General features: G+C 34.0%; 1 protein-coding gene across 2 annotated transcripts in view; it reads left to right on the top strand.

Annotated features, from left to right (window-relative positions):
• Positions 1-24,170, top strand: part of C6 (complement C6) — a 66,911-nt gene continuing 42,741 nt past the window's right edge. Inside the window, exons 1-7 of one of the 2 annotated variants that reach the window (XM_004848576.3) lie at positions 1-182; positions 4,648-4,816; positions 6,216-6,372; positions 7,616-7,760; positions 10,870-11,011; positions 17,977-18,115; positions 21,657-21,857. In XM_004848576.3, the coding sequence (XP_004848633.1) occupies positions 4,674-4,816; positions 6,216-6,372; positions 7,616-7,760; positions 10,870-11,011; positions 17,977-18,115; positions 21,657-21,857 (927 nt within the window). In that variant the 5' untranslated portion in view covers positions 1-182; positions 4,648-4,673. Of the gene's footprint in view, positions 183-352; positions 675-4,647; positions 4,817-6,215; positions 6,373-7,615; positions 7,761-10,869; positions 11,012-17,976; positions 18,116-21,656; positions 21,858-24,170 lie in introns of those variants that run through there. The other variant, XM_004848577.4, reaches the window with a different exon arrangement.

The raw sequence follows: 24,170 nt of genomic DNA, 5'->3' as shown, positions 1-24,170 counted from the left end.
GTTTTGCCAACACTCTAGGTTATCTTTGGGTCTTTGGGCCATGATACCACTACCTTGTGTTAGCTACCAAGAGGGAAAGAAGGCTGGATTGGATTATCATATAAACAGTTTCCACTGCTCATATATATTGTTTCCTGAGTCTTTTGCTGATTAGACCCTTGGATACCACAAACTGTTTAAAGGTGAGTGACATAATGATTTCATTTCCATCTTAATTTTTCAAAATAGTAAATCATGTTTCCAACAAACTTTCCCTTTCATGATTGAAAATACACCAATGGGACTATAGTCATTTCTTTGTCTTGTTTTTAAAGTAAGAACTAGGTACTTTGTTTAAATCTCAAAAGAAACAGTGGTTCATGGTTTTAAAAGAAATGTCCTTTCAGAGAACATTTGAGATCAAGTTTCTCTATGAGTGAAAGTACAGTTAAAAGCAAAGCAAACATACTCTTTAGCTGAGGTCATTCATGTGCCCAGACTCCTCAGGCTACTCTGGCATTGTGAATGCCATTTTTTGAGCCTCCAGTATGAATAGAAGAAAAACAAGTAATAAAAGATTCAAAAAGTCTACAAGGAGATTCCAAGGAAGAACCTACAGTTGAGGATAAGGGAGAGCATCTTCTGAAATCTGCCCGGTCAGATGTGCTGAACTACCATGAGGAATTATTGTTTATGTGAGTAAAATGCCTAGGAAGGTGACAGGTTAAAGTAAGATACTTCCATCTTAGCTAGAATTCTCCAATGCTCACAAAGCCATCTTCAGTGGCTCAGCAAGAGCACTGATTTTCAGGGAGTTCAAGAGAGGATAGCAATTATGAGAAAACTGTAGAATTGTTAACTCTTTTACCATGGCCCTGATGTGGAAGATTTTCCTGCATTGTCTCCCTATATGCATGGAACATTTTTTTGTTCCATGTTTGTATGAATATTACAGTCATGAATAAAATGCCTGCATATAAGATTACCTAACTCCAAAATATATAGAGATATTGGAAATTAATAAATAAACATGATATATAGTGGATTATGGTAAAAATTTAAAGAAACAATTTTCTTTATTTGAGTTTAAATTATCCTTTTAACAGAAAACTAATTTTCTTCATAACAGAAAAATGTTATAAAAAGAGAAGCTACAAATTAGCTCTTTTATTATAATCTTATCATATAAGTTTTGATGTTGTTATATCAATTTATATTAGTTTCTAAATTGCCTCACAACATTTATAGCCAAGAAAAAATCAGAATATTTTATAAGGATTCTGTCCTCACAGTTTTTTTTTTATATTAATTGGTACATTTTAGGTATACAATACATTTACATTTATCATTGGGCGTTTGTACTTGAACATCATGTATCTTAGTTCTTAATTTTTGATAATAGTTGGTATTACATCTACCATACCTTCAAGCTTTAGTAAGTTAAAACAGTATCTGCTGAGATTCTCTTATAATTTCATTTCTCCCATTTGTGTTCATGCTTATTACACAGAGGCTATAAGAATTTATTTTCTTTAAAATTGATTGAGATATATATTCTGAAAGATATCTCTAGCTTCTAATTTTTAATAAGAAAAAGCAAACAAGTTAATAACAAAAACACCATATCGCAGTTTTCTTTGCTGGAAATGTCCCCTATTTAAGAAGACCTAAATTTTGGTAGTTGAAAATGTAAAGGAAAGGTACTCTAACCTGTCTGGTGGCTGACAGAGAAGCTTCATACTATTTAGGAACCTCAGCTCCCAAGGGTCCTGAAGTCAGTGAGAGTAACCCCCCAATCTGAAACTTAGGTTGAATATTTAAGACACCCCATTCAGCTGATCACAACCTAGATTCTGTCTGGCCACTCTTGTTTCAGTGTTCTGTGCTTCTGTGATACTGAGGAAAACCAGGAAATGTGAATTGCTTACCAGGAAAGTATAATCATTAGGCAAGTGGAGTGATATCTAAAAGAGACTCTCGTTTTTAATGATTGATACAGCCTAGGGATGTAGCCACTTATCTATGAGTTGAATGAAGAAAAAAGAAACTCAGCCACAAAAGCATGAGTAGTATATTCTACTCTCCCTAGACAGTGATAATGGTTTCCGTTTTTTGTATCTCACTAAATGCCCCACTGAACACAATGGATACTCAAATATGTGTTGATTCCATTTTAAATTAAAGGACATATCCAGTTATATATGTCAAGGGACTTGGTTGCTTTTATTCCACCATTTTCCTCTGAGCTTCCAGAAGAGTTTAAAAGGCTTCTGACTTATTAATAAGAAATGCTGTCATTAATGAGTATATTGGAGAAACAATTCCTATATCTGTCCTCTACCTCTAGCTTAAATCAAGATTTATAAAATTAACCCATTTTATTTTTACTTAAGAATCTTTTCATAGTGAATACAAAACATAAACTAATAACATTAAAATATAATCAGAAACTCACCCTCTTAGATATTTGGAAAATGAATATTTCAGTAGGACAATTTGACAAAATTAGAAATTTTAAATTTACAAATCATGTGCAAATCATTTGACAGAGTTACAAATCATGTGCAAATCATTTGACAGAGCCACTATTAGCAATACATATACTGGCTCCATGGATACTAGTATTATAAGACATAATTACAAAGATAGTGCAGTGTATGTGCTAAATTCCACAATATAGATAATGGTTAAAAACAATATAGTAGATTCAGATGATATAAAATTATAAAACCATTAAAATGAATGAAATACATATGTATCTATTAATATGAAATCTTCAAATCTTATTATTACTTGGAAAAAGTACAGACTCATATATCACATGTTCTCTCATGTTTTTAAATAAATCTAAAGTGGGCTAAGTAAATTATGAAATGTCTTAAAAGTAAAAGTAAAGGTGAATCTTAAAAGACCTCCTTTTTTTTTTTTTGGTATCAGGGATTGAACACAGGACCTTGCATTTGTGAAGCAGGCACAGGACCACTAACCTAAATCCCTCGCCCTACTTTTATTTCAATTAACTATTACAACAGACTAGAAATGAACCAGTTGTGAACAAATTGTCATTCATTAAAACAATAAGTAATCACTGAATGGATGAGTCCAGTTCTAAAGTCTATGAAAAACACATAATCTGGCTGAAACTTTAAGAATAATATTATATAGAAGTAGCAGTAAGGATGGATTGAAATTATATTATTCAAATTTTGTTAAAACTCATTTCTAAAAAATATATCCTAAACTTAATCAATTCAACAAATATTTATTCAATACATACTATGCTTCCTCTCTTCTAAAAGCTGAAGTGAAGGACACTGACAAAAAGATCAACCTCTTTTGCATTCTAGTGAAAGAGGATAAAGGAAAAAGGAGACATTTATTTTAATTTAATAAGGCATGCATTAGAAGATGTATATAGAAAAAAATAAAGCGGTGAAGTGGGATTAAAAAACTAAAGGAAAATTGTAATTTTAAAGATGATGGTCATGAATCTGATTTTACTTGTAACATGCAAAGTCAGTAATGCCATATTTCTAAATATTTTGCACATGTATAGCCTTATTTAATATCAAAACATGTTTTCAATATTCATTTGCTATAATCCTATGCTAAGGGTTGTTCTGAGCATTTTCTATGGGGATTTCTACTGAATTCTAAGAAAAGCCTTATGAAGAAAGTAAAACTATTATTCTGATCTTATTGATAATTAGATGGAGACAAAAAAGTTAGGTGAACAGCATTTTACTTTTTAAATGAAAGTTAGTATATAATTACAGCAGCAATTGTTTACATAGGTATATTTACATATTTATACACATGTATATGTACATGTATCATGTTACATATCTTATTAGAGTTAGGATCAAACTGACAATGCTGGGACTAGAGATGATTTTTCAGTAAGTCACAGATACTCGAGGTCCACAGCACACAGGAGGGAACCTCAGGATCAAAGTTCTCACTGGCCTTATCTGGATCAAACCTTCCTGTGACCTCCTGTGAAATTCCTGGCATCTGGATACTCCACTAGCATGATAATTAGTGCTGCTAGAAACTCACCAAAAGAGTATGTCTCACCCAAGAACCAGAAGTCTTTAGCTCTTATCTGCCTTGCACCCTTGATGCTATCACGCCCCTTTGAGTCTCATTTTCACCTCTACAATGTGAAGGAGTTTGGCTTGTCCAGTTCTAACCTCTATGACTCTATATGAGGAAGAGTAGGTCAATGAACTCTCTAGGTTTCCTGGATGCCAGGAAATTAGCCAAAACTCCCAGGAAAGCAACTCACATTCCTCTCCAGTCCCAGAAAAGTTTAAAAAGTTAAACTGTACTTAAGAGTTCTGCCAACACAAAATGATCAGTTGTTTTGAGAAATTTACAAAATGAAATGACTTACGAATACATACCACATCATTGTCTCATATTCTATCAGTACAGAAAGTTACTGTACTATATTGGTATTATAACTATGGTAATCTCTAACCTAAAAATGTTTAAAATTCTGACTTGTGCTAGGAGCATATGAGTTTATATATTAACTTGCCTTCAGGAAGGTAAAGAAATACAGATGTTTCTGGACTCACATTTGAGTCTGTGACTGAGAATGACTTGTAAAGTTTTACCCTAACAGGCCTTGGATATGTAGTCTATTATGTCATTCCATTTTAGGACCTGAGAGTGTAGTCTCTCAAGGCATGCCTGGATATTCCATCCTGTATTTCTTCCTGCTGAGTGTTATGATTGACCTGGGGCAAACGTGCTTCTGTGATCACTTCCCCTGGACTCAGTGGTCCAGCTGCTCAAAAACATGCAATTCTGGAACCCAGAGCAGACAGAGGTGGGTGTAAGCTATGTAGTTTTTCTTTTTGTCCTAGGAGACCTTGAAGATGGAGTCAGCAGTATCAGAAGCACCACACCAAGCAGTGGACAAAAACTATATCTCAAACAACCACTTGAAAATTTGGTTGGAATTGAGATTTTTTTTTCCTAAATGAAGCTGAAATGAAATCTACTTTTGTTCTCTCTATACAAACAAAGGGTTTCAAAGAAATTTAATTAAGACTTTGTACAATATTTTCAGTTGACTAACTTATTTAGAATTGCTACTCAAGATCTTTTTCAATCAGCATATAGCTTTGCTTGCCTGTAGTTAGTGACTTAATTATAGAGAATTTTCTACTCATTAAACTGAGTCTAACAGGACTTCAATTGAACAGCACTGCAGCACTTCACTCAATTGTTGGCATATACAAAATGGCAAGAAAATTGTGTTTACTTGATAGCATTTAATAAGTCAGTCTTTTCACCAATTGAGACTGCCCATTCCCCACATTTCCCTAAGTCTGATAAATTTTTCTGTACAGTGGAGGCGTTCACATGACTTGAGGGAGAAAGATACATAGTTAATGTGTTTTAAATATCATGGCCCTTTTAGAGACTTATTTTTGAAAAACATTTTTACATATGTAGTGCAAATATCATCAAACTCAACAACTGGCTTCCAATACACCATCTACTAAATGTGTGAAAATAGATTTGTTTATGATACCCCTCTGGTCTAGAGCCCTTTAGTGGCTCTATTACCTACCAAACAAAGTATAGCATATCCCATCCATCCCAGTTGTACACTCCTTCCAGGTCAAACAAGGACCTCCCCGGGAGCTCCTGGTCCCTTGTACCTCTAATTTTTGTTATTGCTCCAACTGTTCTTGCCTTTTTCACTTGGGAAATTTACATGAGTTTTTTCAATAAGTCACTCTTCTGCCACTTTGACTTTGAATCTTTGACCCCACATCACCCTGACCCTATTTCAATCATTAACTAATCACATTTTATTGCCATGTTTTAGTTTTAAGCAATTTGCATGAACTTACTTTCTTTTCCTTCCATTCCCTTCCAGGATATCCATCAGGGCACATGGGTGTGACCTTCGTGGGTGTCACACAGGCTTCCCCACACAGAAGGGCTTCTTGTGTGCCTTAATTCTGCCATTGTTCTCAAAAATAAATTTCACTATAGAAGATGTCTCCTGTTTTTATTTAGTCATGGTCTCTCCAAATTATGGAGCTGGTCCAGAGTTTCATGAATTTATATCAACTGTATATATATCAACTTGCCTGATTTTCCATGAAAACTTTCTTTCCTTTTATTTGTAAATGCTCAATGATATTTTTCTTATAGGGTTGGAGCTTCAGTGAATACACACATACTAAGCAACTTTTTCCTCACTCTTACAGACAAATAGTAGTAAATAATTACTATTGGGATAACTCATGTGACCAGCTTTGCACCAAGCAGGAGACCAGAGAGTGTAACTGGCAAAAATGTCCTATCAACTGCATCCTGGGAGATTATGGGCCCTGGTCAGACTGTGACCCTTGTCTTGAAAAACAAGTAAGTGATTCATAGGATGCCCAGGAAATCAGAATTACAATAAAGTGCTCTGGTTTCCTTACAAGCCCAACAATACAGAAATGTTGAGTTGCTTCAGTTTCAAAAAATAAACTGTCCCAATTACCATTGAGAAAAAATTTCGTTTAGCAATTTTCAGGGGTGCAGAGTCAGGGAAAAGAAGGAAATTCTACCTCCACTATTGGTCTTATATTTATCTGCATCTGCATTCCACCGCTTGTACCTTCTGAGAGTTCTAAAAGCAAAGACAGGCAATAAGAAATAGAGTTCAGTCCAGTGCTTAAAACTAAAAAGAAACAAGGGAAATGAATCAAAAGCCTGACTCCTTATCCTTCCTCTGAATGCTCTGTTCCCTTGGGAAAGTCCTTCGATTTGTTTATTGTTCCCAGCTGAAATATTGACCCACCACATGCTCATTCCTGTAAAATGCATTGACCCTTGTGAACCCTAGTCGGGGTGGGGTGCTGAGAGTCCACACATGAGAGAAGAAAAAGAAACTCATTTGTGGAGCACCCATTCAACAAGGGCAAGTGTTTGAGGCCCTTACATGTAACACTTTATTCAAATGTCAGATCGTACTCTATTTTTCTGTCCATTTTGTACATGTGCAAGTTACAGCTCATTAGGGGTTAAATAATTTGCCAAAGAATACACTATTAATTAATAAAGTAGCTGTATTTTTAACTTAATATTTTTATTCCAAAGTCAGTTGTTAGTCCTGTAATATATCTATCCTCCCCTGATGCTTCATTTTAGTACTCACCATTTAAAATCTTTAAACATATGGAGAAAATGTCAACTTCTGTTTCCATGGTGACTTCTGTATGCAAAAGAAACTTAAAATTCTTTCACATTTATCACTCCACACTGCCTTTGAGATAGAGGACTATTGTTATTGCCTAGAAGAATTTACTGCACTCAGGAGTATAAACATTTGTCTGTTTTGATGTTGATGGAATTTGGAACCATATAATTACAGAGTTAAAAATCTTAAAAATTCTTTCACCCCATTTTCTCATTTTGCAGATTGGGAAACTGAGGCTCCAGGAAGTGGTTGCTTCCCTAAATATGCACAATCATGGATCTGGAAAAATTGTCACCAAAATTTAGGAAATACCATCATAGGAAAAACTCACCACTGTGATTGAGAAGCAGGATTTACCTAGATATATCTTAACCTTGACCTTGTGTTGGAGTTACTCACCTTTTTCTCCTTTCCTTTCAGACTAAGGTTAGATCTATCTTGCGCCCTAGTCAGTTTGGGGGACAACCATGTACTGAGCCCCTGGTGACCTTTCAACCATGTATTCCATCTAAACTCTGCAAAATTGAAGAGGTTAACTGCAAGGATAAATTCCGCTGTGACAGTGGTAATGTACTTTTGTAAAATGTAGTGTCCATTTAAAACGACTTAACTAAATCAAAGCTCTTCCAGTGACTACAAGTAGAAACTCCACTTCATCTAAGCATGGGTGAACAGGGCTGTTGACCTATACATTACCAAAGTATTCACGTATGAGATTACAGCTTTCAAGTTATACTCATTTTGATGGCTTTCTTAATTCATTTGCTCATCAACTGATAGTGTTCAGGTCCCTCCATTCTTCTAAAGCAGGGAGGGGAGAGAAAAGGAAAAGGGGAAAATGTAGGCAAATATTTTTATTGATAAGCACAAATGTATAATGAAGATAACTGAAAAATGGCAGGTTAAAATGGTTTTCAATACAGTTAAGAATATTGAGGTGGGCCAGGGATTTAGCTCAGTGGTTTCACCGCCTGCTGCACAAGTGCAAGGACCTGAGTTCGATCCCCAGTACCAAAAAAAAAAAAAAGAATATTGAGGTACGATACTATGAGAATGACTAGAAATGATGGGGTAATTTTCTTGATTGGCTCCAAAGGTACTTCCAAAAGATAAGGTCAGAATCATTTTAACAATGGCTACACTACCTTTAAAACTAATACTCATTCAGGTACATCCAGTACTTACATTTCATTAAATTATAATCAAATATTGAATATATTAATCTTATGCATTCTCTTTAATTAACAGCTCTTCAATACTCATCATTCTAAACAATATAGATCAGATTTCTGCAAATTTTTCAGTAAAGGTCCAGATGGCAATATTTTAGCCATATGGTCTATCTTGCTACCACTCTACTCTGGTATTGTAGCACCAAAACTGTCCTTGATAGTATATAAACAAATGAATAAGGCTGTGTTTCAGTAAAATTTTATTCACAAAAAAGAGATACAGGTCAGTTTTATCACATGAGCCATAGTTCACTGACCCCTTCCCTGGTCAATTTAAAGTTATAATAAATCAAACGATAGATAAATAAATTGTATCATTTCTGTGTAATCTACTATATACTGAAAGTAAAATATTTATAGCTCAATAGCAAATTTCATATTCCATATTGAATTGACCCAAGACCTTGGAACTAACGTTTTTTAACTCTTAATCTTACTTCTTGCCTTCAACTTTTCCAAATGCTTCTGAATGTCAGACAACAATGCTTGTATCAATGTTTTTTTCCCTAATGTTATCTCAACCCCAGGAAGTAAGAGCAGGATTTGAGTAGTGAGGTACAACTTTGTATCTATATGAATAAGGTCATTTCACAAATTGACTTAGAGGCAATGTGAGCAAAATCTTGATCACAATGGTTGAGAGTAATACAGGTTGAAAGATTGCACCTAGACTATTAAGAGTTAAAACCAAAGTCTGTTAGAGACTACAAAAATAGTTCTTAGAAGAAATCTTTCTTTATTCAGTAGATGATGTGAAATTGATTATAAAATAGCTTTTATTAGGCTGAGAAAAACTTGAGCAACCTTTAGATTCATTCATTGCTCACCAGTACATAAGGATTGATTTCAGAAAAGTTAGCGGTGTAAGCACAGCTGATGTCCATTTTACCTGAAATACTGTATGTCCACCACCATTGATAAAAGTTTGAATCATTTACAAGGAGTCCACAATGAATTAGTAAGCAGCTACCGCTCTAAGATCTCTGTTGCCCAGAACTCTGAACCCTGAACCCTTTGATATATCCATAATCCAGCCATTGACAGACAAAGTCCTAGCACAGTTATGGTTGGCATCTTTTCTGATTGGATGACCGCATGGCCTCCCTTATCCACAGTTTCGTTTTCATAGTCTCAGTTATCTGTAGCAAACGACTGTCCAATTAAATTAAATGGCAAATTCCAGAAATGAACAATTTATAAGTTTTAAATTGGATAAGAGTAATGAAATCGTGTGTTAGCCCACTCTGTCTTGCCCAGGACTATATCATTCTGTTGTTGAGTTTATCCACTCTATACACTGCCTGATAACTCTTGGTTATCAGATCAGCTGTTGCACTCCCCCAAGCATTTTTGTCAAAGTAGTACATAGTCATTAGTTGAGATGCTGATCACAAGTTAAGCCAGTCAACCAGATAATCTTGAGTAAAACATTTATTTATTGTCCATTAGAACTGGATATAATGGCACAGATACCAGCATCTCTAAATGCCAGCAAGAAGCTGAAAGACAAGAGAAGAAATCTATCATTATATGCAAGACATTTCAATTTCTGCAATATATAAACACTGATTTCAAGGATCCTGATGAAATTCAGCAAGACAAAAGAAAGGGAAATTATTTGTGTTTATGGAGTTTGTATTATTTTCCAAAGTCACTTAACTTGCTACCTTGGCACTTAATTTATCAAAAAAAAATAGATACACTGAATTATATGTAGTAAAGTAATTATACACAGTAGTTATGTGTAGGAAAATATATAAGGAGTATATTTAATAAAATCAATAGTAATTATATAGCAAAATAATCATTTATATAAAATATACAGATCATAAATGTATAATGTATACAATCACATTTTGAAAAAATTCAATGAAGATATAGAAAATTTCCATAAACCCCAAAAGTTCCCTTCTTCTTTCTAATTAATCCCTCAAAACTTTATTTTTGTTCTTGAATGTCATATAAAGGAATAATACATATGTCATGACTCATGTCATATTCAACATAAAATTATGTCAACCTAAAATTTTAAAGATTCAGCCATGTTATTGTTTATACTAGTGGAACACTTTTGTGTAAAATCACAGGTTCAAAAAAAAAGAAAACAATGATCCAGACTCTGCATCTGAATCAAAACAAAATTCTGAACCTGCTCTTAATCTTACTCTATAGAACATGAGCTCTACAGCAAGTTTACTGTAATGAGATGACAGAATTACTACTCTTTTTAAAACCTCAATTGCAATTAAATAATCCTATGGTGACTCTCATCATTTTAAAAATTAGAAGAATATATCCTTATACATTCCTAAGCCATTATCAAAAATGATGAAAACTTGGCCTTCACTTTTTCTTGAAGTTTAAAGTATTTGTGTTTCAAGTTAATAAATGCTTCCTAAATGATAATGTGTTGCAGTGCTGTCCTGTGCTTTCCTTGCTCAGGGCGGTGTATTGCCAGCAAGTTAGAATGCAACGGAGAAAATGACTGTGGAGACAATTCAGATGAAAGGGCATGTGGAAGAAAAAAGCCAGTGTGCCCGCGGACGTACACCCCGATCCCTAGTGTACAATTGATAGGCGCGGGGTATGTAACACATATTTTATCATTTTGGGGAGAAAATTTATCTCAGAACTAATGATTTTGGAATAGTGAAGCATTGCTCACTTTCTTCATTAGCTTCTTACTTCAGTGGTACTTCCATTCACGAACTCAATTCTTTACAGGCTTCTGATCAAAGCCCAAATTGGTTGCGTACCGAATCAAATTTCTCCATAAGGTCAACATTGAACTTAACCATTAAATTCGCTTCACAACCAATTCTGTTTGCAACCAGAATTATGGAAAAAAGTTCATGAATCCAAGTACAACTCTCACACCAGCCCTGTCTCTTGACACTTGATTATCACATTCAGGCAGGCCCTTATCCTCTCTCCCTGGGAATAAGAGAATTTAGCATTTGTCACATTTAGTTTCACAGTGATGTTATAGGTTTCTCATAAACATTTTTTTAATTTTAATTCTCACACATCCCTCTGAAAGCTCTAAAATAGATCAGGGCAGGTTAGAGAAAGGTTAGCAAGCTGGGAAGGGCCAATGTGGATTCTTGAGATTAGGTCTTGTAAGAGTAAGTAAACACTTAGAAATATCAGGGGCAGATAGAGTAAGAAGGTATCAGAAAAGTGTGTGTGTGTGTGTGTGTGTGTGTGTGTAAAAGTCAAAACACCAAAGAAGCAAAACCAGTCTTTTGTTATGAGAAGGGAGCCCAGCATCAACAATGAGAGGCAAAGACAGAAAGAAAGGAGTTTGGCAAATATAGAAATATAGGATCCTTACAATGATTTGAAAAACATTAAGAGTAAGTGTTGGGGCCGGGGATTTAGCTCAGTGGTTCCTCCACCTGCCTCACAAGCACAAGGGCCCGAGTTCAATCCTCGATACCAAAAAAAAAAAGTAAGTGTTAAGTGGATGTGGGTTCCTCTCCCATGGATCATATCATACACAGGAAGATCAGAACTTACAAACTAGGAAACTGAGCCTCAGACAATTTTTAAAAGCTATCAAATTCTATCAAGTACTAAATGGTGGAAAAAGCATTCAAATCCAGAGGTCAAATCCCAGACAGTTTCCATCATTCCGTGCTGATTTGAGATAACATCCTCTTAGGGATAAGAAAACACTGGAAGAAACCTCAAGAGACCATGGGATTTTATCTTTGATGAGTGCTCGGAAATTCTAATATTCCCTTTCAGGGTTATCTACTTGTTAGGGCACTGAGAGTTGAGCAAGGTGCTCCAAATTCATCAGACTGACCCAAAGTTTTAGAATAGTTTAGGCTATATAAGCGAAGTCAAGGAAAACAGAAGAACTGAGCCTTAGTCTGAAGCACAGGAAAATCAGTAAAATTAATCTCCAGTGCCTTTCCATTCCCATGATAAAATAAAAACTAAAAAGTTTTCTAAAACCTTCAGTTTGGGCCAGAAAGCAAACCATTTACCATCACTTTCTGTTGCTTCATATTGGACTTTTTAAAAATCCAAGTCTTTCATTAATTTTGCCAGAGTTGCATAATATGAAATTTGAAGCCCAAGAGACAAATAGCCACAAATGTAAATACAACTGTATTTGATTTAGAATAAAAGCTAGAAGACATTGAACAAGGGCTCCGGTAACACAGAATAGACATTAGTGTGCAAGTCAAAGGAGCTGGGTTCTAGATATTCTGCATTAACTCACTACATCATAACATCTGCGGACTTCACTTCCCGTATCTGAATGTTGGATGACCACAACTAATAAGAGGCTCTGTCCTAAGAATTTCTCATTACTGCTGATTTCAATAACAGTGCTTGAACATCTTATTTTTATCCATGTGTTTAATTGGTTTTCTTGTTTTCTTTTCCCTGGAAGAAAACCTTAGCCAAACACTCCTGCAGATAATCACATTTTCTAATGTTCTGATTGATGAAGAGTAACATTACAAACTCACCTCTTGCTCCATTGGCCCAGACTCTAGAGTTACAGATGGAAAGGACCACATGCTATGTGTACTTTGGCAAAAGGACTAAAAGGCCTTCTGCCAACCGGAGCTGTTGTCCCAAGGATTCTCAGAAATGAGCAAAAGCTGCTGGCTCAGGGACAACTAGTCCTCTCCTTGCCTCCCAGAGGACTGAGAAATTTTGCTGACCATAAATTCTTTTTAATGTACTGGGCTTAGAATTTCTGTCTTCTCCATTCTGCCCCCAACACATTTATACCCACAAATGGTAGCTTCCTAGGTGACTGTCTTTTTTTTTTTAAGTGCCATGTCTCCATGAAAAATTCTAACCAGACATATCAAATCCTACTTTGCTAACCTCAGGCACCGAGTCCTATATCTGAAATAATAATTAAGAAATGATGCTGTTTGTTTTCTATCTGGCTCAGTCAAGTACATACATAAATATATACACCCATACATATGTATATATGCATACACAAACATGTATATTTTTGGTGTATATATTTTTAGTTAGTGGTAGAGTGCTTGTCTCACATGTTCAAGCCCTCAGATCCCATAACTAGCACAGCAAAAATAAAAAGTACAAAGTATTAAACATAAAGATTAGATAAAAGCACTTTAGAAAGCTGAATTATTAAATGTCACTACGTATTTGAAATGAAATTATTTAAAGTCAATCTAAGCATTTCAGAGGAGAGGGAAAAGATTAGAGGTAAAACCTGCTGCATAGTTGGCTTAGCTCCTAAATGATTCCATAGTTATGCCCCTATGGAATCACTGTCATAAAAATCCTACCTTTAAAATCTCTGAAAGCCATTTTTCTTAAGCTTTTTTTGTGTGGCAAAGCCATAGGTACATAGTATAAGGCAGTATAAGATGAAGAATTCTTTTTTCTTCATGGAACTGTCCTAATTTTTAAAAATGCAAATGAATGAGTCTCGGTCATACCCGTGTTTGTCATGTTAATTTGAGTACTTTGGAAAGTTCTTCCAGATCAGTTTTTCATACTTCTTTCTTTAAATTCCCATTGATACAAAATTCAAATATGAATAAAACAAATTTGAAATTGTTCAGCTATTTGAGTATGATGTGCATCTTAGAGAACCCACAGAAATTATCCGTTTTAAAAAGTTTTATTGAGATATAATGCATGTATTATGCAATTCGGTCATTTAAAGTTTACAATTCAATAGTTTTTAGTATATTTATGTAACTTTCATCACAATATAACTGTAGAACATGAAAAACAATAAAAAAACCTTTATGCTTAAATTCCAAAGTGGGCGCACCATTTTATATTCCCTCCAGTCATGTCTGATTGAAAATCAATTTCTCTACATCTTCACTGACATTTCTTTTTTACCCATTTTTATTTATTTATTTTTGGGGGGGTGCCGGAGATCGAACTCAGGACCTTGCTCTTGTGAGGCAGGCGCCGGAACTACTGAGCTAAATCCCCGGCCCCACCCATCTTTTTTATTAAAACCATCCTAGTGGGTATGGAATGATATCTCCTTGTAGTTTTGTATGTCCTGAATGACTAATAAAGTTGAGCATCTTTTCATGTACTTCTTAATTATTTACATAACTTCATTGAAGAAATATCAGTTCCTTGTCCACTTTTTAACTAATTTGTTTTAATTATTGATTTCTTTTTTGAAAATATTGATTTCTAAGAATTCTTTGGAAACTCTTTGTCTTGGAAGCCATGTCAAAAATAAATTGATCACAGGCATGTTTTTTCCCCATCTCTGGACTTAATTTTTTAAAAATTCTTTTATTGGAACATTTTAGGTATACAATACCTTTACATTTATCATTGAGTGCTTGTACCTGGACTTAATTTTATTTATGATTATCTATCCTTAAACTAATAGACACAGTGTATTGATTACCCTGGCTTTATATCCAAAACTGTTGTTCTTCCAACTTGTCCTTCTTTTCAGATTGTTTTGACTATTCTGTATCTCTGTATTATTAGGTGAATCCTAGGTTCATCTTGCCAAGTTTTTCGGAAAAGGCAGGTTGGATTTTGATAGAGATTGTTTTGAATCTATAGATCAATTTTGGAAGTACTACCATCTTAATGATATAAACTTCCAATGCATAATTATGGAACATGTTTCTATTTATTGAAATCTTATTTAATATCTTGCTGCTGATCTTTCTTTCCTTTTCTTTTTTTTTTTTTACTACTGGGGATCAAACTCAGGACCTTGCACTTTCGAAGCAGGCAGGGGAACCACTGAGCTAAATCCCCAGCCCTCTTGCTACTGATCTTTGATACTTTTAAAACTGTTTTAAAACATATTGAGAATTTTATTTTTAGGTGCTACTGTAAATGAAATTATCTTAATTTTATTTTAGGGGATGTTCATTGCTATTGTGTAGAAATATATTTGATTTTTAAAAAAATATTCAACTTAAATTTTAATGTTTTTAATTAATACATAATTGTGCATATTTATGAGGTATAGTGAAGTATTTCAATACATGTAAGCATTTTATAAATAATAAACTTAAGACATACATACAGTGTGTAAATATCAGACCAGGTTAATTGACATAACAATCATCTCAGACATATATCATTTCTTTGTGTTAAGAACACTCAAAATCCTCCCTGCTAGCTATTTGAAATATTAAATTAATTGTTGCCAACCATAGTTACCCCACTGTGCTAGAGAACATGAGAAGTTATTCCTCTTGTAAAACTGTACCCCTGTACTCATTAACTCTCCTGCTCTATCCTTCCCTCCTCCATACCCTCTCTAGGCTATGATAGCCACTGTTCTATCCTCTACTTCTCTGAGATCAACAATAGCTTCCACAAATAAGTGAGAATAAGCCACAGTTGTCTTGTTGTGGCTGCTTCTTCACTTAACAAACATCTTCCTGTTCCTCCCATGTTTCTGCATTCTCTTTTATGGTTGAATAATATTCCGCTGTACATACACACTTCATGGTCTTTACCCATTCATCTGTCAATAAACACCTACATTGATTCTATATCATGGTTAAAGTAAATAGTACTGCAATAAACCTGTGAGTGCAGATGTCTCTTTTCTCTTTGACATACTGATTTCAGTTCCTTTGGATGTATGTGCAGTACTGCAATTGCTATATTATGTGATAGTTCTATTTCTAGCATTTTTGGTAAATTCCATACTATTTTCCATAATGGTTGTACTAATTTATATTCCTACCAACAGTGTATGAAAGTTCCTCTTTCTTGGTATCTTTGCCAGCATTTTATGTGTTTGCTAATAGTCATTCTAATTGGATAAGACAATATTTAATTGTGATTTTGATTTGCATTCAAAATACACTACAGTTGATTTTTGTCTGTTGATCTTGAATCCTGCAAGTAATCACTCTTGAATTTAATATGAAACTCATTTGCTGAAATTTAGATGATACATTTTTTCCATTAACAAATTGCTAAAACTAATATGTATCATTTAATCTTACATGGCAGGCTAACAGGCTGAGCCTGGTATAATCACTATTAATTTCTACACCTACCCTAAAGAAGCAATTATCTCCATTTTTCAAGTGAGCAACAATTTCCTAAGCTTTAAAAACTGTATATGTGTCTCTGTGCATTTTTACATTAATACAGCCATATTGGTAGAGGATTCACAAGTATTTATATTAATGAATAATTTATTTTTAATGCTCTAATATTACTTTACAACTTTCAAATTATCCTTGCACCTTTTTGATTGTTATGTCAGTTGGTTAGAATAACCAACTAATAATTGATTGAATTTTCTACTTTAAATCCAAATGCTTAAGAGCAAATCATGAAAGTCTCATCTAGTGGACTAGTGAACTACATCTCGGTGTCATCCCAGACAAGTCTGTTCTTATCACCTCTGTGTGGGAAGTATGGAAGGTGATGCTGCGGCCTCTGGTAGACGTGAAATCATTTAGGGACATTTTGTCTCTTAAGTTACAAATATAGAATTATAAGAAAAATAGATATGTAGGTAGTAGATGATCCTCAGAAGGACTGGTAAAGTTCCCTTGAGCACATCACCATCATCAGAACACACAGGTGTGCGTATGGATCCTGATGGAGGTCAGGTAGGAGTGCTACTCCTTCTGCTACAAGGAGATTCCCAATGACATTCTCCAGAACTGTGTCTTCTAAACAAGACAATGTTAGCTGGTCGAATATATTTTGAGACTGATAATGTCTATTTTTAAAATGCTCTGTCATAACCTATAGAAGACAATTTTTGTCATTTATATAATGCAGAATTACCAAACTTTTGGAAAAAAATAACTGTTTTCATGGAATACCACATCCAAGAATTTGGAAAAGTATGAACCTCTTGAAGAAATTTTTCATCTACCATAAAATAACTTCTTAAACATGATTTGTGTCAAGCTAACTAATCTATACATGCCTCAATTTCCTCATTTGTAAAATGGATATAATAGTTGCATCTATAGCCTATGATTTTTATATACATTAAATAAGTTAATAATTATAAGGCACTTTAATATTTTAAGGCACCCGTTTTGTGTATAGTAAATGGTCCATAAGCTTTTGTTAAATAAAGTATATTTTAAGTATTATAATTAATTAATTATTATAACAATAAAGTTATTGTAATTCCATTAAAATACTGTTATTATTATTTCACCATTACCTCTGTATTGGAATTGTTTTACTATATTATATACAATGGAATGGACCTAGAATGACATTCATTATATAATAATTTATTTCATAATCTGTTTTCAAATTTGCACCGGCTTTCAAAGTCATAAAAAATTATAAACCCAAATTTTATTTCATATTGAAAGCCTAGAACAATTAAGTGATTGGAATGGGGGAACTTTAGAGTCAGCAAGGCATAGTTTTGGCTTCAAGCTCTTTGGAAACCTCACCAACACTAGGAAAAAAATAGGCTTTCCTTTAGGTCATTTGTCATGTGTCAAAAATGTCTAGGAAAAGGAATTTCTTTCATATAAGTAAGATAAATTTGAAAAGATTGCTCTACATCTATTGAATTCTTGAAAATTATTTTGTTTCTAGATTTCATTTTCTGGCAGGAGATCCCAGAGGAGAAGTCCTTGATACTTCTTTCACTGGAGGAATATGTAAAACTGTCAAAAGCAGTAGAACAAGTAATCCATACCGCATGCCAGCCAACCTGGAAAACGTCAACTTTGAGGTATGACACTCTATAATGGTGGAAGCTTCCACACCTCTGGTGATGATAAGCTAAATTTCTAATGAAATATTAATGATAAGTGAAAAGGCAATCAACTATTTTAATCACCTATTTTGTGTTTATATTTAATTCTTCTATAACTCACAGAAGTCCAGGTTATTATTAACAACTTACAGATGAAAAAATCAAGATAACTCATTTGTCAAAACTCAAACAGCTTACAAACAGTAGATTAGAGATTCAAACCCAGTATTCTTTGATTCAAGTTAATCTTTCCTCCAGTGAACCTACAACTCTCAATATATGTTCACCTGAATAACTGTACCAATTTATTTAGAATTTCTCTGACCATACCTAGTTCTCTTAAATAATCATAATATTGAGACATAAAAAGTATTAAATTCCTAAGAGAAATCACAGTGGCTCTGGGTATAATGAGGTAGTTTTTGGTTTACCTTCCTTCCTATTTTACTAGGGTTTTGGGGGGGTTCTATTTGTTGATTTTCTTAAGTGGCAATGAGCAGCATACTTAAACTTGAACATCAGCGATCCCTTCTTTTTGCACCTAAGTGAGCAATTTATTTCTTTTAATTCATAGTAAGTGGGAAATGCATGGCTTTCATGGTGACATCCACACATACAAATGTGACATGCTACAGAAAATTTCACCAGAAATCTAATGGCTTCTGAGAGCTGCTTTATGGATACTATGTGTTCAGTAATAAGTCATTCAACTCTTGCTTTAAAAAAAAGACATTTCTATACATGTATACAGGCATTGTCCAATTGGATATATTCAATTTTAAACTATCTAATATACACTAACAAGTTTGAATTTGGTAAATATCTTTGGAGTCCAACTGTCATATCCTAATATTGAATAGGCTTTGTAGACAGACCTGAAATCTAAAGCAATGAGAACCCGTTCCCAAAACTGTGACCCTGAGGTCAGAGTGTAGTCTATTGAAAAACTAAACCAATCTCAGAGTGAGAAAACAAGGTGGGACTTGGTTAAAAAGAACAGGCCTAGCTAGTAGAACTTTGGTCCCCATGCATGAAGGAGTGAGTCCAAAGCTTACCAGGGAATCAAGTCTTCGAATTTGTTTATGGAGATGAAGAGACATGTTTAGAGAAATCTACCAAGTCAATAACCAACTTTTTAGTGATTATTCCATATTTGTAATCAACGTTAATTCCGAGTGGTCTGCTACGTGGGTGCCTTTTAATCTGAATGTTTTGTATGGACTTTCAAATGAGGCTACATTAGCGATAATGCTAGTATTATGCCAATAAGAGATCCCAATTATTAAATGCCTAGCTCAGTTACCGACAGATCTCTGTACAGCTCCCAGAGTTATATCACTTACACAGAAATCCTCCTATCTTTTCCTTGGTGCCACCACTTTGATGTTGGCTATTTGCTAAGCATATGCTGTCACCAGCAAACAGAGTGTGGTTACCACCACATCTTACCAATACAATGACTTACCCAGACACTGTCTTCTGCTGCACCCCAAAGCCATAAGGCACCTCCATAGCTCTGCAATTACTCAAAAGCTTCCCTGACTCTCTCATGAAATTCATAACCTCAGCATCTGCCTTGACCCTTTTACATCAAAGGAAACTAGATGCCACAGGTCCCCTTATTCTTTTGTTTCTCAATTCTTCTGCCTCTTTCTACAAACCAACCTTCTCCTGTTCTTCAAACACAAAACTGAAAGTGTCAGTCCATGCATGTTGAGCCCCAGTAAGTTATCAGACTACTAGATTCATAGAGAGTCAAGAAGTGTTCACCTAGCATATTCACAGCATGTAAAATAAAGAATACCCTACTAACACACACACACACACACACACACACACACACACACACACACTGTGGTCAGTATCTCTTTCTTGGCAAGTTTGGGAAAATTGACTTAATCAGAACCTACCTGCTATTTCTTGCACTCCGTGAAGAGAAATTGTCTTCTTCCTTTTGAAAGTTTCCCTGGATTTCTATATTCTCTTCACAGAGTAGCATCCTCATAATCCTCCACACAGCCTCTTCCTATTTCTCTTCTCTACATGATCAGTTGGCAGTTTCTGCTGATTGACCTCCTAAATATTTTTGCAGTACAATGTTTGCAAAACATAAATGTAATAGGCACTCAGAATATTTTATCCATTTACTTAATATTTCTTAATTTATCATATGCAATATATTTCCCTTAGAATTAAATCTAAAAATTTTAACAGTTTGTATAAGATGGGGCCTCAGTTTCCTAGTCTAATTTAATATTTTATTACTGCTCATTCATATACCTGCACCCCACCAGCTAATATATAGTCAGATTTTTTCTCTGATTTTTATCCTTGATGTCCAACTCCCCTCTGCCCCCTCATTTTTCTTTAAGATGCTGAATCTTTTCTTGTGTGAGAGCTAATTCATGAAACAAAATATCTGTAGTCTGTGTTTTTTGAAGAAACAATCAAAATATAAACAAATATTATAGATTAGATGATTGACAGACATGGTTTTATTGCTTTTTTTATTAACTGAAAGTTTCATTTTGTGGACATTTTAAATACTCATTAGCATGCATTACAATATCCAAAAGTGACACTGAACTTTTATTATATTTTAATGTAAGCAATAGTCCTCTGCAGCTGGGTTATTTTTTCCTTTCCTTGACTAATTTTATAAGCTATTTAACAATGACACGTGGTTTGTCTCTCAGTGCATTTTAATTTTGAGTATTTTTAAATAAGAGATTTTTTCCATTGCAAATCAGACAAACATCTGTAAAATAAAAAATTACTCTATTCAGTTTTGAATATTTTAAGATTAATCCATTGTCTTTTTCGTAACATTACCCTTTTCTTCTCATAACAGGGATTTACTTTCTTCTTAGGAAATACCCTGCTCTATTCTCAGCTCAAAAAGGTCCAACTAGCTGTATTTTCCTCTTCTTCCCTGACTGAGCCAATGAAGATCATTCATCACCTGCAAGGCAGGGCCGTTAGACTGTTTTTTTCCATCTCAGAGACTGGCCAGTAGAACGCCACCCGGATCTCGACATGGCAAAGGAGATGGAATTGAAACTAAAGCAGGATCAGACAGAAATTCTTCCCCCTTTTCCTGGGTGTTAATTTTCTCAGGGCTATCTTAGATCAGATCACACACTACATCAAAATCACAAACCGAAAAAAATCAGCTCTCATTACTTGTCAGCTGTTTAAATCTCAGTTCGGATGCCATTTCCTTCTGTGAGACTCTGCTGATACTGTCTTTCGGAGTCTTATATTTACCTGTTGGTTTCCCATTGGCAGCACAGAACTTATCACACTGAATTGAGTGTTCATAGCTATTTTCTTCCCACCAAATTGATTAACAATTGATAATTGTTGTAGGAACTAACATTATTCCTTGTTCTTTAGCAATATAAATCTTCAATAAATACTTGAGTACACAAATGAATGAAAGATAATTGTATTAGATATTAACAAATAACTCCAATATGTCCTACATTGTTTTATTTCATATGAAATTTTTTTCCAGGTCCAAACTGAAGAAGATGATTTGGAAACAGATTTCTACAAGGATTTAATTCGTTTTGAAAAGAATGAAAATAAAAAAGCCTCAGTGAGCGGTAAAAAGAAAAGTGATTTTCATGTACCAATTTTTTATTCCTCAAAGAAAAATGAAAACTTTAAACATAACTTGGCTTTCAAAGAAGCCATTCAAGCCTCCCACAAAAAGGTAATAAAAATGGTTCCCAATCTTTTTATTCTTTCTTGAAATTTAACACCTGTTGAAGCAATTATGCATTTAGGAGAAGAAAATTTTGATATCATAATAGTATTTTTAACACACACCTAAATAGATTTACTTTTTTATTAAATCCCACTATATATATATATTCTCTTTTTTATTAAATCCCATACATATGTATATGTACATATATTTTTTTTTTTCAGTACCAGGGATCAAACTCTGGACCTTGCGCTTGCAAGGCAGGTGCGGTGCCGCTGAGCTGAATCCCCAGCACATTAATACCCACTTTAAAAGTTATAGTGATAATGCGTAATAATGTTCTTTTCTGTGATTGTGTTTCTTCTTGTGTTTTCTTTATTTTTGTATAGTTATACTGCTGTAGGTGTGTTTCTTATAAACCACATATAATAGAACATTGTAGTTTATAAAAGCTGACAGTCTCTGGCTTTTGCTAGGGAAATTCAGCCAACTTATGTTTAGTGTATTCATTGAAACATTTCATGTGTTCCTTCCACCTTTTATTTTTCTTACTCATTGCACAATGCTGGTGTCTCTTATTTCCTTATTTTTCCTAGTTTTGCAAGTTTCTACCTTCTTCCCTTTTGTCCTTTTGGAAGCTCTTCTGTACTTTGAATTCTGCATGCTGTTACTCTTCTCTAGTTGACAAACATAATTAAAATGTACATTTTTTTAATCACATGAGACATCTCCCAAAAATATTTTACTTATCTATAACACATACAACACACATTCTTTTCTGGAGAACATATTTGGTTCCCTATTCACAGGCTTTCAACAACAGTTTTAGTGAGATAATAAGAGTCTTCATCTATCTATTCATTGGAATTATTTTGAATTTGTTTTTATATTATATGTGTTAGTTTACATTTTGTTCTGACTCTTGTCTTCCCTATTTAAGGATTCTTCATATAACACTTATAATTTCCATGTTCATAGTCTGCTTTACATTAGTTTTATATTTTATATATGTATCACCATTTTCTTTCCTCTCATCTTCTCTTTTTTGATATTTCTATTTTCACTCCGTTGTCATTTTTCTAGTGTTTTCCTCAGGGAAGATACATGCAAGATGAATTTCCTAAATCCTTGTATATCCAGAGTTGTTTGCTTTTCTCTGAGTAATAAAGATAAAGAATATCCTGACTGCATTATAGCCCTCTTTTCTTCATAGTAGATAGAAATCTTCTGTCTTCCAATTTCCATTATTGCAGAGGAAAAGTCACATATAAAGTTGCTTTTCTAAATTTTTATTTTCTCTGTATTTATTTATTAATAAATTATTTATTTATAATACTCATTTATTAAATAAGCCTATATATATTTATTAAGTAAATATTTAGCATTTAGGGTTCTCAATATTAGATTTTTCTTATTTATCTTGCCAGAAATCTGTGAAAAATTATACCTTCATCTGGTAATCCTTCTTCTTCTGTTCCTTTTTCTCCTATAATTTGTCTGTTAATTCTGTTGCATACATTCTCCAACTGTAAAATAATTTGAGGAACAAATTTCTGTTGGAAATTTTTAGGCATTTACAAAGGTCTTTTAAAATAGTATCTGTTCTTCACCACAAACATCACTTTAAGTTGTATTTGTTCCTTCCCAAGTGATGAAAGAGGAGAATGAGTTCTGAATCAAAACCTGAGAGGAGGAAGTATGAGTCCCAACACTGAGCCAAAGAATTGGTTCATAAATGCCCCCAAACATGTGTGAAACCCTTATTATTAAATAAGGAGCTTTGCTTATTCTCTAACAGTCTCTCTCAAAGTGAAAATCATTAGGGTTGACCACAGTATCAAACTGGAACATACGAAGTTATTGTTATTCTTACAAAAATTGTCAGTCTTTTATGACTCAACCTAACATCATTATTTCAGTCTCAATAGAAAATGCTATTGCACTTTCCCTTTGTCTTCCCTTTGTCTACCCTTCATGTAATGCAAACAGCAAACCACCAATTTGAAAATGAATCCAAGCTATTAGTGTTCAATAGAGTGGGATGCTTTATGTATTTTGTCAAACCCAGATTTGACTAGCCATTTGTTAGGCAGATAGTCTGTATAAAAACAAATAGTAGTGCTGCAAGATTCAATGCTTTTTAAATTTATTTTACAAAACTGAAAACACCACGCTATGGGTAAAATAGAGTAAGGTTGCATAAATTGATGAAATGAATTATACATGGATTATACCCTATTGTAATATGATATTTTAGTCTAAAACAGCTAGTCCCAACTATCATATGCCAAGTAGAATACCCTGTCTGCTTGTGCTCAT

Source organism: Heterocephalus glaber, unplaced genomic scaffold (assembly GCF_053883595.1).
Source record: "Heterocephalus glaber isolate CG9 unplaced genomic scaffold, H.glaber_assembly_v1.0 deba00001538, whole genome shotgun sequence".
In the NCBI taxonomy this organism is placed as follows: Eukaryota; Metazoa; Chordata; class Mammalia; order Rodentia; family Bathyergidae; genus Heterocephalus; species Heterocephalus glaber.
This window is presented reverse-complemented; position numbering and strand designations above follow the sequence as displayed.